Below are 19,628 nucleotides of genomic sequence, written 5' to 3'. Positions count from 1 at the left end.
CCAAATTCTACTGATTTTCTCAGAAAAATCAATGTGCTTTCATTTTCACTTGGACTGCTTTTTGTCTTGTTTAGCCTCAAGACTACAAAAGCCTCCTAACTTGACTCTGTGCCTCTGTGGCAGTGAGGGCAGAAGCTTAGCAAAACTGTTTCCATGTGGCCCTGTGATAAGCCAGTGGGTTGTGAGCGGATGTGATGAGTGCTACTTCTAGAGCCGGTGCATTAAAACTCCCACAATCCTCCATGTTCTCTCCCTACTTGTTCTGCAAGCTGGATGCAGGAGGTCCATAGGAGGTTCCAAAGTCCTGGGGCATGAGAGCCACTGGATAGACGCAAACCCGGTCCTAAAGCACCAGATGGAAGACAACCCTCTCCTGGTCTTTATGAGTGAAAAATAATTACATTAGGCCACTGAGATTGGGGGGGAGGTATTTTTTATAGCAAGTAGCATTATTTACCCTAATTAATATGGCCTCCTTCTATACTTCTTAGACCACTGGGACACCCCTTTAAGATGAACTTTTTTTTAGTAACATTGAGTCATTGCTCTGCTGTTTATTCATAATTAGGTGAAATCTGCAGCTGTGGTTAAATCCAACTCTGTCTTCCTATGGCTAAACAGAAGCTGCTGAGAATGATCAAAAAAAAAAAAAAAAACTTACAACAGAACAGAACTTATCGTGGCCTCCAACCTCAGCTGAGCCCTCAAAGCTGTACACCAGACCAACTGTGTTGCTCTAGCGAGCTCTCCATTCCTTATTCTTCTAAAATCTCTGACACGTGACCCTCACCATGACTTGCTTTCTCTATCTTATGAAAACTAGACTCCAACAGGGTTCTATCCTGCTATTGAACATAGACATTTACTTGCATTCATACTCATCCTTTCACCCTGTCATGCAGTTACAGTAAAATATGTATCCCTTCTCCTTTTGAAAACTAATCGTGTCCTGGATCCCATTCCTTTTTGCCTTTTGAATACCCCACTTGCTACTGTACTGTCAACATTGACCTCACTCCTAGTTCCTTCCTCTTGCATTTAAATGAGTCTCTCCTGTCCTGGAAACAGACACCCCCCCTGGATCCTATTCTCTCCCCTGGGTACAGCTCCATTTTTCTCCTCTCTTTCATCCCTATATTCCTTGGAAGAACAGTGTATATGCCCTTCCACTTACTCTTCCTCCGACTGCGGTCTGGTTTCAGCCTCTCCTTTCTCCTGAGCACTTTTCTTGCCAAGATTGGGAGGCCCTTCATGTTATTAATTCTATTGGATGCTTTTCCTTCTCTGAGTGGCACTTGACAATATTGGCCACTCTCTACAAACACTGTCTTCCCATGACTTCTGAGGCTACTCTCTCTTATAGCGTTCTTCCTTGATCGTTTAGCTAGTACACTCTTCCGTCTTTTGATCAAATGTTCATCTTCCTCGGGGTTCTATGCCCAGATCTTATCTTCTGCTAACTAGACCCTCTTACTCCTTGGATGATTTTGTTACGTCTCACGATTTCACTTATACTAAATACTTCAAAAAATACCTTAAGCCCACACCCAGGCCCATTTCTGCCACAACTCTCTCTAGAATCTTTCCACCTCCATCTTTCCCTTCTGCTACTACCAGACACTAGGACTCTACCTTGATTGCCGCTTGAAGTTCCTAACTGTTCCACCTTTCTCAGATCTTGTCCTACTCCAAAACGTTCTCCTAGGGCAGCTCGAGTGATTTTAAAATAAGAATATGATCAGGTCACTACTCCACTCTAAATGCTTTAATGGCTCCCTCGTGTTGCCCAGAATTTTATTCCTTAAAAATACAAATTCTTTAAAGTGGCTTATGAAGCATTTCAAGGCCCGCTCCCTACCTCTTCATTTTATTCTCTTGATATTCTCCCTTTCCTCTAAGTTCCAGCTCAGGCGACTTCTTTCAGTCCCTGGAACTAATCTTGCCCCCTGGCTTCAGGTCTGCGTCTCTGCTGGTCACCTGGTGTAAACGACCCTGGTCTCCTCTGCCTGGTTGACTCTCAGTTTTCCTGTAGGTTTAGCTCAGAATCCCAGCAGGGGAGCTTTCCCATCCCAGCTCGGGGTTTGCAAATCACCTTGCATTTCCATTACGACAGCACTTACTGCAATTTATTGTCACTGCCTGTTAAATTGTCTGTTTTCCCCAGTAGACTGTAAACACCGTCATATTTCTAATATTCCCAGATGTTCAAAAATGGAATAGATTGTAAACAGGATGAGACTCAAACATTAGGTCGGTAGTTGGGTTTGATGTTTATAGCTTTGTGGTCTTAAGTCCTTACTGCTCTTCATGGGCCATGTGTTGGATCTTTCTCAAATGCATCTTGTGCTTTCCTCCTCTGTGAGCTGGATTATATCTTTCCCTTTACCTAAGAATGTCTTTCTCTACTTTATATTTGTAGAAATTATACTCTTTTTGAAGCCCAGTTCCAAAACTGTCTTCTCCACCAAGACATTTAATCACCCTGTTGAGAAAAGATCTTGCCTTTTTCTGAATTCACAAAATATTCTGGACTATTTTTAAGTACATATAGTATATAATTTAAAATCACTGTATTTCAATAAAAAGCTTTCTAGGGTAGAATCTTCTCTCCCTTCTCTGAATTTCTATAATAAGTTGTATCACTGTGATGGAACACATTATACGCTGCCTTATGTGGCAGTTACTCATAGACATGACATCTCTTCATAATAGCTTTGGGAGTCTTGCATGTTTATACGTACTGCAGTACATAGCGTCTTGTCATGTATATAATGAACTCTCAGAATATAATTGTTGAATGCATCAACCAACCACCTTATCTTCTGTCTGTCTCCATAAACCCCCCCTCTTTCAAGCCAAATAGCCTTATTCCCGGTCCAATACTTGTCAAGTGTATTTTCCCATTTCATCTTTGCACATTGCTTTTACAGCCTACATTCATATCTCTCATTGTCAAAATCCTACCTCTTTGGCTCAAATATTGCTTCTTTGTGAAGGCTGCCTTAGTGCTTCCTGCCTGAAGAGATTCTTAGCTAAGGTGCTTGGCCATGGGTTAGTGGGCCATAGAAATACCATGAAAAAATTAAATCATGGAGCTACCTGACTTGAAAAGTCACTTAGTAAGATTACCTAGTAAGGTGGGTAGGAGGGAGGTGAGCTGGAGAAGAGCAACACTTGGGAGACCTAGTGTAGTGTTTGCAGACAGAGGCTAACATGTACTTAAACTTGTCTAGTAGCTGTAGGGCTGGAAAAAAGGGGGTCAGGTAGTGGAGCATTATATAAGCTGACTCAATAGAGGTTTGTTTTTCTCATATTTCCACTTAAGGAATTCTAAGAAAGAGGGGAAGGAGACCGGAAAGTTCGCTGACACCATTAGCAAGGATAAAGAGGGCAAGCAAAAGGTTGGACAGGTTTGCTGGTTTTTGCACAGACTCTGGTGGAGATGCTAATTTTGCAGGGTTTTTCTTGGAATCTGTTTACGTTTTCTAGGCAACTATGCTGCATGCATTATTTATATTCATCTTTTATGAATATTTTATTTACTGCTTGAAATTTCTGTATCAAAAGCATATCAGCTGGTGAGGACCAGTTGATTCTTATGGAACCCCATAGGGTACAAAGCCTCTTGCAGCCCTGAGGGACCAGAAAATGGCCCCCTCCCTCCCATCTCTTTGATCCCAGGAGCAGTCCGTTGTGGTGGAAGGGCATGAGTTTCTGAGTCAGAGAGATGTCGGTTTGAATTCTGGTTGGGTCACTTACTAATTGTTTGTTCTTGACCAAATTACTTAACTTTTCAGAGTCTTAGAATTTGTTTCGTTCGTTTTGTTTTTAAACTGTTCAATTAACATCTGCAATAGCAAATTTGCAGAGATATTATGAGAATCGAGTGAAACACGTGTACGGAGTCCAGCCCTGTGCCTGGCACGTGGTCGGCATGCCCTCCTTCCCCATGGGTGCTATGCTTAGGAGAACATAAATATTGGCCCGCAAAGGATAGGAATTGTGGTACAAATTGGCAACTTAATTTTGAGATGAGCATGGATTAAGTTTCCCCGTATTTGAAATAATTCTAGCTGAAGATATATGCCATGTATTTTATTTAGTGTGATTCAGAAAATGTGCCTCTGCAAACTACCTTGAAATCCTTACACTGTGTATGTTTAATACAACCTGTGTACGCAATATGTGTACTATTTCCTTTTCGAGGAAAGAAAGATTATTGTATATGTGTGTGACTGTGTGATTTATGGCTTATATTTTAAAAATGAGACTGGAGCAAGAGTAAATTGCAAAGAATTATATTCTCAAACAATTTGAACAACAGGTTTTACCGGAGTTATTCTAAATTTATAAAGGCACATACTACCGATTTCTGGTTTTGTATTTGATAAAAGGCATTTTTTTCCTTAGACTTGGGAAATCACCTTTGACCTCTTAAAAGTGAACCATTATCATAACCTCAGTGTTGAGAGATAGTTAAAGCTGGCAGACAACATCTGGAACAAAATTAGTCTTTTTGATGGCATCTGCTTGGTGAAAGCTCACCTTTTTTTTTTTCTTTTAAACACCCAAAAAGGATAAGATTGGTGATGAGTGTTTCACACCTAAATTTTTATTCTCTTATAGTTCACTTAACTGTGTTAGCGATGCTTTCTGAACGCTCTTGAAATAGAACTAAAAGCACACAGCAACTGTGGGAACCAAGCACAGTTGGTTCCACAAGTATTTGATTTGACTTATGGTGCCAAGTACACTGGCAGGTGTTTCACATAGCAGGTGTTTGTAATGTTTGGGCTAATTTTAGTTTGTTATCTTTATAAGACAAGCCTGTATTTAGAACATTATGTTTGGATTTCTGTTCAGGTATGTCTTCTCCATGGTTGTTCTAGCCAGCCTAATGCAAGGGAACTTTGCTCCAGGTCTTTCTCTCTTTAGGACTTTGGAGATACTGGGTCTGTGTCAAGCCCCCATTATGGTATTTGAGTCCCTGTCACTGTATCATAGTTTGGCCAATTTTGGGTATTCACTGTGTGGGCAACAGGATAAATGTCATGTGAGAAAAAGAGATGAAGCTTGTTCTGTAGCATTTCAAAGAACCGATAGGGGGCAACTTTTGACACTATCCAAAGATCAACTGTAAGAGAATAGTCTAACAATTAGGCAATTAAAACTGTTGAATGCTACAGTGGGTTGCCTCAGAAAACATCTGAGTTGAGGTCTTGGTCATCTGTCAGTAATGCATCATTCGGAAGGTGAGGGAAATAATCACCGGAAGTCGAATATGTGAAGAGATCAAAGCAGAGCGCTCTGACTGAATCCCAGAGGGCCGCATCCCCAGAAATCCTGAGGAAAACCCTGAGGAACCTGGGGAGCACAGGTAAAAAGCCATGGACTCTACATGATGCCTCAGGTGCCCTCCACCTGTTAAGAACCCAGCATTCAAGCTTCACATGAAGGAGAACAAACAAACAGTTCTCAATTCTATGTCTTCTACTTCAACCTCCCGGCTTAAGAAAAAATGAAGATTAACAAAAGAAAAAATATATTCTTCTGACTTCAGCACTTTTTGGTAAATTTTATTCCACCTTTCTCTCATCTAAATTTGAAAAATCAGTCATATTTGATTTATTTTTCTCTTTTATACTCTATCTTCAGTTAATCATTACGTTCTCTTGATTCTTCCTTCAAAATGTATCTACCATCTGTACCGTCGTTCCTTTTTTGGGCTACCACAGAGTTCAGCTTATACCTGAACTATTGCACTCATGTTTTAATTGGTCTCTTTTCCGTTCCACTCCATGAATTACTACCAGCTTAATCTTTTTAAACCACCTCTTTAAGAGCCTGTTTTTCCTTCAGTGAAAATCTTCAGTAGCTCCCCAATGCCCACGATGGAAATCTCCAACATGCCAAGGTCGCGAGCCTCTGCGACCACCAGCTGACGGTTCAGGTGCTGAAATTCCAATGGAGGCATGGCCGGAAACCGGTACCACATGCCACCCTCCCATAGCACTCAAAATGGGGGCAAATATTTAGGCCCAAGGGAGGGTGGGAAGGTGGCAGCACTTTGATCCTAAGATTGATTTACATCTAGCTTTGTAATCAACCTGTTAGATTAGTAACAAGCATTCTACTTTGCTGAAAACATTCCAATGGTTTCCCATCTCTTGCAGAATAAAAGCCCAAATCTCCACGGCATCCTATAAAGCCTTATAAGTGGGTTCTGTGTTACCTTCTGAGCTCTCACCCTACCCTCTCTCCCATCACTCATTCTGGTTCAGCTACACTGATTTCCCTGCCATTCTTCAAACATGCCCAGCACACTCCCACCTGAGAGCCTTTGTACTAGCTGTTCCCAAAGTCTGGAATGTTCTTTCCCCAGAGAGCAACGTGGCAAACTCCTTCACTCCCTTTAAAGCTTCAGTCAAATGTCAACTTATCAGTGAGGCCTCCCCTGCCTACCTTATTTCAAATAGCAAATCCCCACTTTCACTCTGGCCTTCCTGGTCCTCCCCTTTGTTTTCCTCTACAGCACTTGTCATCTAATAGATGACGTACTTTACTTATTTATCCTGCTTATTCTCTGTCTCCTCCAGTTGATTGTAAATGCCGTGAGGGCAGGGATTTCTGTCTTGTCTTCTATTGTATCCCCAGCACCTAGAATAGTGTCTTGCACGCAGCAGAACCTCAGTGAACATATGTCGAATACATGAATGAATGAATGAATGAACTGGATATAGTATAATCTCTTGAGGCCAGCCTACAGGCTTCCCACAGTCTCACCCGAGCTTTACTTCCTGATACTTCCTGACATGAAACCCACACTCCAGACATCGTGGGCTACTGCTCCTCTGAACATTCTCTCCCGTTCTTGTGCTTTGATTGCACCGTACTCTGCACTTGGAGGCCCTTGTGCGTTCTTCTGACCTTTCCTCTATGATTAGGCTAAATTCCTACTTACTCCCTGAAGCCATCTCAAGCCAGGCAGCCTCCTTCTTCTTCTCTTCTCATAGAATATTTTCTCGATAGCCCTCGTTTGACAATTAAATGTACTGTGTATTATAATATTTCATATTCTTGTCTCCTGATGTTACTTAAACCATGAGTCTTTATTCAGCTTTTCAAATGTGTATATTTTTATCTCTCCAGCTTTGGAAGCTGTCTTAGCAAAGTCCGGCTGTAAGTGAAGAGAACATGGGCAGAGCTCCAGCCCAGGGGCCCAGCCCACCACCCTGATTGACGAGGGCACCAATAGCTCAGCACCCTGGAACCCTTGCTGGCCCAGGCGTGTGCCTTGGCATGCTACTTAGGAAAGCTCTGCCCTAGGTGCTTTGCTCATAGTAGGTGCTCAGGTAGTGCTAGTCAACGGACTGATTGATCTTGTGTGATTGTTTTGTTCCTAATATTCTCTCTGCAGCCTTACTAAAGTTTATATCTATGTACTAATAGTCGTTTTTTAAAAAGAGACACAAAATCATTATTATGGAGTAAGAGTTAAAAACTTCATTTAGTGATGATGAACAAGAAAGAATTAAAATATATTCTTTGTTGGTGACTTAGTAGTATTATAGGACTTACCATGTTAATTGGACACACCAAAAGCTTTGGAGACTACACATGTGAGAGGTGGTTTTGTACACGTGTTGCTCAGATTATGAACAGTTATTTTTTACCATGACATTTCCATGGAGAAATCAGAGTGAGCAATAAGTTTTAAAATGCTTAGCTATGCAGAATTGAATCTGGAAGGCCCAATTACATGTCTATCTTGCGGCACTGCTTATTTTTAATTTTTATTCTTAATATGTTCACTTAGAAAGAAGTATTATATTCATTAAAAACCACTAAGTGTGAATGAAAGTTCTGCATTTGATATCTAATGCCAATTACGTCAATTAGCTACATGATGCAGCTCTACTTCATCTAACAACTAATGTTCAAAGTGTTTTTTAACATCACCTATAGAAGTATTTGAGCATATTAAGTATTAATAACTATTTTTAGAATGAAAAAGTCAAACTAGACAGCTGGGCATGTGACACCTTTATTTTCAACTTAATTTTACAGTGCTTTGATTTCTAAATATAAGTTTTATAGCTAACTTATATAAACGGATATTAATAGAGGGCTAGCATTAACTTGAAAGTCAACTTTAATATAATTCTGAAGAGGAATTAAATATCAACTATCAGCTCCTTATTTACCTAGTATGAAATAGCTATAGGTACCCCTGGCCTCATGAAGAGGCTGTGATTCTGAAATTTTATATAACTTAAATTTTTGCAAATTGAACCTTTTTTTATTACACATTAGGATAATTCTCAAAGCCCCCCCATTATGAACCTTTTGTGCAGTGAATAAGCAAACTGTAATTTGTTTATTGATGTCCAATACTGATGTTTAATTTTTTAAAAATTAAAAATAGCCAGAGATATAGGCTGTTTGATTCCTAAAATTTTTCAGTAGAACCAGTTTAAAAATAAAATATAACAACTTTAATTTTTAAAGTTTGCCTCCTACTTATATTTCAAATCTTGTGGCAGGCAAAATATTTATCGAAAGCAATGTTTTCTGTCCCTTCTCTGGTTCTGACATTTTACTATACTTTGCTTTTGTGACATCTGCTTCTCCTTCTAAAGCAGCTGCTATTAAAGCTTAATTAGTTTTTAATTAAGGAAAATTAACGTTGTCTTAAAAAGTTTGTGAATTTTCTATCATATCACAGATAGTTTGAGACTTGGAACATGCTGCCAATTCTGAGGTTGGACTGGATAGAGTTTATCCAAAAGGAAAAAAGGCCCTCATCCCTCACAAAGGCTAGGCTGCTACGTCTGTAGCACAACGTAGGTAACACGTGCAGAAGAAACAGCCAGTTTCTTGTCTCCACTAGAAGAAACTCCAGAAATAGGCAAAATCAGTCAAAAGATGACACTTGGTCCTAGATACGAAAAATTTTCTCAAATTTGAACAATTTTTGCCTTGTTACTAATATTACATGGAAACAAATGAACACTACTGAAAAAATAGAAATGAGGAAAAGCCAGGTGAGAAAGTGAGAGGCAGCTCATTCAGTCTGTTTCTATCCCCACGGTAGGCTGAATCATTAGGTGGTGTATCTGCTCCAGGCCTCTGTGCAGCTCCATAAAATAGAGCAAAACCACGTCGTTTCTGTTCTTCTGAAAGTGTGTGTGGGTTGGAAGCTGTCCTCATGGTGGGCAGCCTGTAAAACACTTTGCTTTCATGGGGATCATAGGTCACATTGTATCCTCCGTCTTAGATGATAGGAATGGTACTAGGAGCCTTATTTGCAATACAAATAAAAGTTTATGAAAGTTGAAGAGTAGCCTGAATAAGACTTACTGTGTTCGGTCCCTTGGAAGTAAGTTCTTTGAAACCCTATAGCTCTAACCATCACAACTGCTGAGCCCTGCAGGGATAGAAAATGAGGGAACGTGGTGTGTATCGTTCTGACGTGGACGCCTGAGGGTAGGACTCATTCTGATGTGGGCGTATGCAGGTGTGGATGAGGAGGGGTTAGGTAGCAGTTTGCCTGTGGCTTAGGGTGATTTCCACATTTTTGAAAATTTGGCCTCATGGTCTGGCATTTGGGGAAATTTTCAAGTCTTGTTTGTGGAAGGAATCTGAATCTAAGAAGGTAGACTCAAGTCAGCTCATGAGAACTACCAGGGTGGATTGGTCCAGTCAGTTGGATTGCCCAGGCCCAAAGAGGATGGCACTGGTTTGGGGTGACTAATTCTGCCACCTCAGGAAGTCTGTAAGGTGGTCTCTGTATCCTGCATGTTGATGAGGGACAAGGAAAGGCCTGGGCAGTAGAACACATCCAGACCCATTCCCAAATATATGTCTTCATTTATGTGATGTGTAACTTCTTAGCACTGTGGCTTTACATAATAGGTTTTCACTAAACACTAATAGAACTGAATTAAATCTATCTAATCTAAAAAGCTTTATCTCCTAATTTTTCAATGTCAGGTAAGTCATTTCCACCCACGGGAGCTCATATATGCTACCTCATGAGAGGGTGTTTACTAAAATTTGTTGAAATGATTTTATAAAATGTCATAATTGCTAGTCATTTATTAATATCTGACCACAAGGACTGGATAAAGGGTTTGTTTTTAGAAATAAAAACACTCTAGAAGGAAGCCCATTTCTAGTGAGCCCACTGTGTTTTATCAATTATCATGAGATGTGTATTTAAGGTTAAAACCTATGTTTACCAGCACAAAAGTTATTAGCTCTGCTTTATTATTATATTCATAATCCAGAATGTGTTTCACCATTCCAAAATTCTGATTATAGAATATTTATAATTTGTTATCCAGTGGTGTGGCTTAGAAGGTATTATGTAGGATAAATGGATTGTCTCAACTTTTTTTTCTTTCTAATGGATGAAGCAAAGTACCATTCAGCAAAGTCTATTTTTTAAAGTATTTATTCAGTTGACAACCAATCCCAAACTGAAAGAGATGAAAAATAACATAATTGAGAAAACAACAAATTGCCTGTAGCTTGATGTGTATGAGGAAGAAAGACGCTCTTACGATTTTCTAATGTATGATGAAACCAAAGCTGTGCATAAGTTCTGAGGTGGTTGAAAGTGAAAACCAGTTCTCTTAACGATTCACCAGTGGAATAAATTCGACCTCTGACTGGAATAAACGTTCGTGCACATAAGGGGTTTGTCTTGTTCTGAAATAGCAAGGTTGGTGTAAGTGGTGAGAACCAGGGCAAACAATGGGCTAAAGGAAGTAGCGCCAGGCAGAAGCAGGACGGCCTGAATTCTGCCACTAGCTGTGACCTGACGTAGCCTGAGGTGTTCACTTTCCCATCTGTAAAAGGAGCAGTTGAATCAGATGATCTAACTGGTCCCCCATGAGGAAGGATGGTTCTAGAGATTTGCAGCCTAAACTTGGCGAGAGAGGAGCGGGTGGAGGTATTGTACTTGAGCCATCCCTACGATGAATTCACAACCCATTAGGACCTGCGTGCATGTGACTGAAGCATGGTAGAGTTTAAGAAAAAAAAAGACTCAGTGTCAAGTCTCAGATTGTCAAACATTTGGGCAAGTCACAGCTTCTTATCATCTTATGTTCTCTTATTTGTAAAATGAGGGAGATGATAGTCTAGATCTCTACACTTCCTCCTATCCAACATTTAAAAATCATTTTAATGGAATTATAGAAAAGCAGAAATTGTAATCTAAATTGAATATACTTTCAGATATATATTCATTGAGTGAGTTAAATGCTAGAAGAATTAAATATTGTTCAAATGCAGAAAATAACACTCTACTAGAAATAATCTTGGAGTCAGTTAATTTCCAACTTAATAGATTCAGCATGATGAATATTTCGCTAACAGCAAAGCAATTATTAATACACAATTCTAAGTTTAATAATTACCCTTAATTTTCTTTTTATAAAATGTAACAAACACTCATCCTGCTATTATTATAATGGCCGCATTGTTTACATGAAACAGGATAAATCTTTCCCAAACAAGTGCTCATAGAGACATCCACAAAGGAAAACAAACGTATCGTTGGTTCAAATTGTCTCAAATAGCGGAAAGGCAGCCTTTCATCGGTTTAGAACATCACTTGCTACTGTTTTTAGAGAGCCACTCATTATGGCATCGTTCTGCTAGTAGAACTTAATGTGTTTTATGCTTTAATTGATTCAAGATAAATTTTTAGAAAAAGTCAGTTCTATCTGTGAGAGAGTAAGCATTTTCAAATTGTATAGTTAAGACTTCAATGGTATGAGAGCAAGTTTAGAAAACATTTTTATTAGACAAATTATTTAGACAAATTATACACAGAAAGCTCTGCCACTCATAACTGAGGCCTCCAAAAAGTGGTTTGTGTATTTGTATAATAGGCAATACATCAAAATAGGCCTATTTTAAATATTGTACATGGTTAACAGTTTGTTGATAGCTAAAATCACTGCAACATCTGGTATGTCCCTATATAGCTTGTTGAAAAGACTTTTTGTTTTAAAATCAGTCGTGAATTAGATCATGAATGTTACAAGGGAAAACAAGTTGTGCATGCACTTAGATACTTGTTACCCTGGAAACAAAATGGTTTTTGCATGATAAGAAATTTTTCTGCCTTACACAGTAGACGATATTTGAAGATTTAGTACAAAAACAGTGACAGGACAAGATGCTCCCCAGAACAGAATTAGCATCAAAGTATAATATACCTTAAGAATATACTTTTTAATTTCTCCTAAAGCAAATCACATAGGTTGATTCCTATACCAATCCTAGCCACGGAATGAATTAGATTAAAATAAGTGTATGGCTGCGTAAAAACACAGGATAAGTTCTTGCTTCCTACTTACCACATTTTAATTTAAGGATTACAAACAAAGTTCATTCTACATTTCCAACAGGTGAGAAGGCTACCTTAAAAAGGGCTGTGCACAAAGAGGCACTGTTTTTGTTGTTATCCTTCTATACACTTGGCACTAATGTAAAAAACACATAACTCCTCCAATAAAAAAAGAGGCTGAAGTTGAGAGCCCAGCATGCTTGCTGTATTTTCTTCTTTAGGATGATGTATGACAGTAATTAAGGCCACATGAATATTTCTTAAGGGCTCCCATCTCTCCCCAACTACAGCTGTATCGATTGGCTTACTGCTTTGGAAGAGAATTTATTAACCTTCAATGATCTACGTTTAAACTCGTATAGAGCTCCCCGTGCTGTGGTGAACGTGGTTGAGCTAATAGCATTTTCCATTTAGATAATTAATTAAAAGTAAAATGATCAAGGTTAGCTTTATACACTGCTGAATAACAAATGCAAAAATCTATTCAAATGAGTTACATCTAGGAACAAATATTAAATCGCCCTGGATGTTTTAATAACAAAAGTATAAAATATTCTCTGTTGGCAAACAATGCGAGTCAGAATAACATTAAAGCAACCTGCCTTTTCTAACGGAAAAGACCCCCTGCACTATACATAGTTCCTGTATACAACACTTTTGTTTTAAACTAAAGCTTTATTAAATGAATTGCAATAGCAATGGCCTCCTTTGAATATATATACACATTATATAGGTGTATATATATGTATATATGAGATACTAATTTATTTAACACAATAGAGGCTGCTGCCATATGATAAAGTTTACTGTACATAAGAAAAAACTTTTCATACTGTACAATCACATAAAGGTCATATGCACTGTTGCAGTGCAAGAGTAGTTTTAACTGTAGTCTTGACTGGCATATTAATGGCTTTTTTTTAATCCTACAAAATTGCATTCTCATATTATGTGGCCTGAATCGTCTTTAAATTATTCTATAAACACTGCAGGGGTTGCCTTTGGCCCACAGTTAAAGGACACTCAACAGCAGTGGAGCATTGTATGGATGCAGCAGAAGAATGTAAAAAGACTGAAGTTATTGCAATTATATTTTTCAAAATAGAGAAATGTGACAGAAGAGGCCTTTATGTAAAATTAATCCTGCATATACTGTTAGTATACTCAGTGCACGTTTCCTATACTTGAAGTACAGTATATGAAAAGCGGGCTAATAGGATCCTAGTATACTACCTTCTGGGGGAATAAATTGAGTAATGAAAAAAAATGGAGAGAAATGTCCAGGAAGAGAGGGAAGAAAAGAGAGAAAGAAACAAGAGGAGAGAGAGAGGAGGGAGAAGGTAGAGAGAAAGAACTAGAGTTGTTACTAATAATCCTGATTAAAAAAAAAAAATGTTACATCCATGTTAGTCCCACGATATTACAGTAGCTCCTTGCAAAGGGAGTCCTACGAAAGAAACAGTGCAGAGATTTTGTTGGATGCTCATATAGAGGTGCCTCGGTCTGGATCATTACCCAGATTGAGCCCCAGGGTAGGAGTTGGTTGATAAGGAATAGATGACATTGTTTTTATAGGACTCCTGAAAAAGCCCCCATTAGGTGCCCTGTGCCTAAAAGGGCCAGTTCGGTGCTCAGGCACGTTGCCAAAAGCGAAACCAGAGGCAGCTTTAGCTGACAGTGTACGGCTAAGAGTCTGGATCTGCTCTGGGATAAAGGTTGTTGTGGTAATATGAGTGTTCCTGAAATCACTGATTTGCTCCAGTGCTTGTCGTGTTGGCAAAGTGTCAATGTCCAGAGGGGTCAAGTCAATTGACGAGGTGGAAAACTGTTTATGGGGGCTGTCGTCATCTGTGCACAAGCTATTTACACGTCTATGGAGGTGCTCCAGGTCAATTTCCTTGTCATCCTGGAGATGAAGAAAAAGAAGATAAGGTTCTCATCAGTACTAGCTTCATGGTTAAAAAAAAAAAAAAAGTAGTTCAGCAAACATGATGATAGGTAATGAACTGAACTTTGGGGTTTATTCATTTAACAAATATTTATTGAGCACCTAATATGAGCCAGGCACTGTGCTAGGTTCTGGGGGTACTGATACGATTCTGTGATAAGGTTATCTATACTTTTCTTGCAATAAAAGTTCTAAAAGGAGCATATGCCACATGCAACTACAAAATATGGGAGCAGTAGATGGATGATTGCCTTCTACAAGAGCAGAGACAGACCCAGGCAAAATTATACACATAGTAAGTATGGTTTTGGCCACGCATCCCTTCCCCACCTCTTCTTTATGCATGCTTCCTCCTTTTTCAGGGTGTCTCATTCCAAATTGTGTTTTTGTTCCTTTCACTACTTGCTCCTAACCTTAACTTTCCATTCTTGGAGATTAAGTGATACAATATGTTGATATGCTAGTTCACACTAAAGTGTTAGTGACTGTTAAAGTGTTATTTCTCTTTAGGCCAGAAATATGTGAGATTGTTTACAGACAGCAACATTCAACACAAGAGAATCAGTTTCTGATTGAGGGACTTCATACACTCAAGCTATCTAGTACCTGAATGAGGCAATATTGTGAGGTCAGCACGGAAACCTTTAGAGATCCCTTCAAGCCATGACGTGTGAGTGACAGCTTCAGTTTAGGGCCACGTTAATGCTAAATGGCCTCTAAATCAAAGACGCTTTGAGCTGCACTAATAGTCTTAGTAAGAAGGTGCTTAATGAAGAAAAAGAGTGTAAAACCTTAGATTTCCGGAGTTGAAACTAATTCGTAAATCCCTTAGGATTTTCACTAGAAGTGAGCATTAAAGCCCAATATTTGAAAAATAAAAGTGGCAGGAAAGAAAATTGTCCTTTTCATCAGTCTTATTTATCACCAAGTTCAATAAATTAAATTTATGAGGATTAAAAAATATCTATTAATCATAAGAGGAGAAAATATTTGTTCATATGATCTGGATTAGCTGCTATGAATTAGAATGGAGGATGTATTTTTTTCATTGTGCAATTATAGTGCTCCTCAGTGAAAAATATTTTGATGTGCATCACTTTTTTTCCTTCTCTTTTCTCATTTCAAAATCCAATAAAAATATCCATTAATGCAATATTATCACTGAGACGTTAGAGGGTTGAAAGATAAAACTTTATGGTTCCCACAGCAACTATAATATAGTCATCCATCAACAGATATAATAATGCAAAAATTTAATATCATATATAGTAATTCAAAACGTAAGGAGCTTGGGGAGTCCTTAATTTCCAGATTTTTGAGAATATGAAGCCTCGGCTATAATGTTGCATTAATGTGGTCTTTTGCATTGAATCAATGTCAGTAGAGATACCAGAAGTTTATTCTGTAAAAAAAACCACTACAATAAAACCTGATTAATTTTTAGTTTATACTCCACTAATTTAGACTGTATGATCACTCAGAGGTAGGAAGCTAAGATTTATCTTCGCTAAGCCAAGCTTTTCCTTATAAATGGTGCTGATCAATTTTGCATATAAGGGGGTAGGAAAGAATCCTCAGACAACTTTAGAAAACAATCTGTTTGAAAGAATACATTAGCATGCAATAATTCATATGCAAATGAGAAGTCATTTTTATTTGTGCTGTAAAGCAGATCCTCTCAGGATTTGCTTAGGCATCAGTTAGCCAAGGTCTAGTTACAGAAAGTTTAAAACTGTTCTTTGAAACTATCTAGAAAGTCAAATCATTCAGCAAATTCAGGTTGTTTTCGTTTCAATCTGTGAAGCTTTAGTGAATATGATTTCATTATATATATATATTCATTATATATATATAAAAAAATTTTCACCTTTTTGGTCCAATGGAAATAAGATAAATAAATCAAGTAGTTTATTTTTAACTTCAGATAGTCTCTGATAAGCACGCATTTTTTTTCTGGATGAAAATAAGGCACAGGGCACTTTAAAAGCTATATGTAACTCTGAAATTATTCTTTCATAGCTCTGGAAAAAATTTTAATATGGCCCTGGAGTTAAGCTGACTCATGAGAAAAGGAGGACTATGGAATTCTAGATGATTCCACCGTGTGGATCTGTTAAGCCTAGAGCCACTAGAGAGCTATAGAAACATATGATCACTTCTATAGGTCTACACACAGACAGAGGGAAGCAGTCCCTGGGGGTGAAGAGAAAACTCTGATTATTTTCCTGTAACACTGCACTTCTTAGGCCGAATCTCAGAGACACAAGTAATTTACCTATAAGGTAAACAACTATTTGAACTAACATGATAAGCATCTTTGTGAACTGGTCAAGGGAATCACAGCCCTTAAAAAAATCATGGACTTAAGGTCTATCCTGAGATTTGGGAGAATTTCAAGGCCCATTACGGCTCATGAAATTGTCAGTCTTTCAAACTCGATCGTCTCCTCTTCACGGATCTGGGATGTCTTAAAATGAAAATTGGTATCGGTCTTACCAATTTTTACATTTCACAAATTTGTTTTCACTCTTCATGGAAAGAAGAAACAAAGACCACCCCCGACCCATTATCCCCTTCCCCGTGATTATCCTTCCTGCAAGCACAGCCTACGTGTGGGCTCAACATGGCGCTGAAGCTTTCAGTCAAGTACCTCTTTTGATGGGACCCTGGGGCCTTTCCTCTTGTTCCACCACGTCTCCAGCATGGCTATAAAGCAGGAGAGGACGATCCCCGCGGCCAGGATACAAAAAACCCCTGCAAAGCTCTTTATGTCCAGGGCACCTCCTTTCTGCTTTGTGTCCACTGAGGAGTACAGGTCACACTGGCCACTCTTGGGCCACCATTTGTGTTTCAGGATGTCCATGTCGCCATTCTGCTGAAGCTCCAGGATCCTTGGGGTAAAGCACACAATCATGTGTTATTACAGACACGCTTATTGCGTCAGTCCACAACACATCCATTAATAACCCCGTCTCTAAAGGATGCTGGATGTCAAGGGGAAATGAATATATAGATTAGCCTGCAGGTGGAATGAGAGGACACACAAAACATTATTGCAGTGATTCTTTAGACGGACTTGTGTCACGATGCTGTCCTCCCTCCTTTCTTACATCCCTCTCTCCCTGCTTCCCTTTTTCTTCCCCCACCTCTTCTATTTTTTTTTTGTTTGTTTGTTTCATTCTATAATCCTAAATATTACCCTCGGCTATAATGTTGCATTAATGTGGTCTTTTGCATTGAATCAATGTCAGTAGAGATACCAGAAGTTTATTCTGTAAAAAAAACCACTACAATAAAACCTACAATAAACCTACAATAAAACCACTACAAAGAAACCCCGGTTTCTTGCAACGTGTTTTTACAATTACATTTCAGAGGCGCTGTTTTTATGTGGTTTCAAGCTGCTGCAGTTCTGTGTTCCTTCCCTACATGCAGAACGACGCTCCGGATCTTAATGCTTTTATGAAGAACGTTTTGCTGCTTAGAGCGAGATGCTGACATAATGTCGCCCAGCATATGCTACCCACAAAGAAATTCAATTAAAAAGACTTCTATTATTTAACACAGTGTGGAAGAAAGCCTTGGGACAAGTTTGAAGTTGATAAAATACATCATTTTGGGTTTTGCACGCAACTGGTCTAGTTTCCTTTTAATGCCAAAGGGGAAATAATCTTACCTTGGAGAACAAGAAGAAAAGTTGACCAGAGGCTTTCAGAAGCAGTCACATTCAAATAAGAAATACACTTCTTTTATTCACTCCCAGAGTCTGGGGGTAACTGCAAAGACTGCAGCTTTTAAAATGTATGATTTTCATAGAGGTTTTATTCTCAATTCCAAACAAACACTCTTTGGGCTCTACCTAAGACCTGCCTGGCTCTGGCCCTCCTCCAGCTGTGCCCCTTCTCACAGAGCGAGAATGGTCAGGGCCAAGGTCATGAGCCTGTGCACCACCCCCACGGTTCCCTAGGATTTCCTGCCCAGACAGCTCAGAGTGCCTGCCCATCCAGGACTCGTAAAAGCCTATTCCTGTGTGTGATTCCCGAGAGCAGGTCTCACAGCCATGGGCGCACACAGGTCTCCAGGGTGGGGTTTCGGGGGTGTGGACAACTTGACATGCAAGCTCAGGTGCACACACCTCTGTGTGCGAGACCCTCACTGTGTGGACAGAGCCGGAGGTGGAAGGCTGACGCCCAGTGCCACCGGGTCAGCGCAGAACTCCTAGCTGGTCACCAGTTAGAGACTCAGCCCTGGCTCCCTCGGGGTCATGAAGGTATACTTGTCAAGACAAGAGGATAGAACATATTTTACCTAACAATGTTTAGCTTGATTTATAAGTTTTACACAGTTACACTTAGGATATGTGGACCCATATTTGCACTCTTGCCCCGGCTCTTGGATTATTTAGGGAGAGACTGCTTAAAACTTTACAGAGGAGAACTAAGCCTATCTGGAAGGAGTAAATAACTCACTTTCAGTGATGTATTTACCTTTTTTACCTGTTTCATGTCATCCACGTGTCTATGAGTTCAATGATAATCAACATTCAACCACAGTTAAACAAGAGTAATACTAGCCCTAGGGGCTGTGATGGGGAGTTAGTCTTTATTTTTAACTTTTATCTGATATTGGAGCATAGTTGATTTACAATGTTGTGTTAGTTTCAGGTGCACAGCAAAGTGATTCAGTTATACATATGCATGGATCTATTCTTTTTCAAAATTTTTTCCTATTTTGGTTATTACAGAGTACTGAGCAGAGTTCCCTGTGCTATACAGTAGGTCCTTGTTCGTTAACTGTTTTAAATATAGCAGTGTGTACAGGTCAACCCCAAACTCCCAATCTATCCCCCCCCCTTTCCCCCGGTAACCATAAGTTAGTTCTCTAAGTCTGTGAGTTGTTTCTGTTTTGTAAATAAGAAGTTCCTTTGTATCATTTTTTTTTTTTTAGATTCCGCATATGAGAGAGATCATGATATTTGTCTTTCTCTTTCTGACACGTCCCTGTCATCTACCTTTGGGCATTGCCGCAGCCTCACCCCCAGCGCCCCCTGCTGGCATTCCAGGACCAACAGTGCACTGGAGCCTCCATCACAGCTTGGACGTCTTTCTCATGAAACTGATTGGTCTAAAGTTCTGTTGCTTCAGTGTGTTGTTCAAAAAGGGCAATAAATTTGATTAACTGACTTTACTAAAATGATTGTGAATATTAACAGATTACATTTCACCCTTATTCCAGCCCTATCCAGATAAAGTCATTTGCATTTCCAGAAGTGTGTTCCAAGGGACACTAGTACAGAGGGCTTCTGCAAAAAAAGGG

At 39.2% G+C, this 19,628-nt stretch overlaps 1 protein-coding gene across 2 annotated transcripts in view; it reads right to left on the bottom strand.

Annotated features, from left to right (window-relative positions):
- GRID2 (glutamate ionotropic receptor delta type subunit 2) overlaps positions 1 to 19,628 on the bottom strand; it is a 1,428,522-nt gene that overhangs the window by 19,280 nt on the left and 1,389,614 nt on the right. Inside the window, exons 15-16 of one of the 2 annotated variants that reach the window (XM_007184090.2) lie at positions 16,963 to 17,203; positions 10,441 to 14,270 (exon numbers count right to left, since the gene is read on the bottom strand). In XM_007184090.2, coding sequence (XP_007184152.1) covers positions 13,848 to 14,270; positions 16,963 to 17,203 — 664 coding nt within the window. In that variant the 3' untranslated portion in view covers positions 10,441 to 13,847. Of the gene's footprint in view, positions 1 to 10,440; positions 14,271 to 16,962; positions 17,204 to 19,628 lie in introns of those variants that run through there. The other variant, XM_057547452.1, reaches the window with a different exon arrangement.

This window comes from Balaenoptera acutorostrata, chromosome 5, assembly GCF_949987535.1.
Source record: "Balaenoptera acutorostrata chromosome 5, mBalAcu1.1, whole genome shotgun sequence".
Lineage (NCBI taxonomy): Eukaryota > Metazoa > Chordata > Mammalia > Artiodactyla > Balaenopteridae > Balaenoptera > Balaenoptera acutorostrata.
This window is presented reverse-complemented; position numbering and strand designations above follow the sequence as displayed.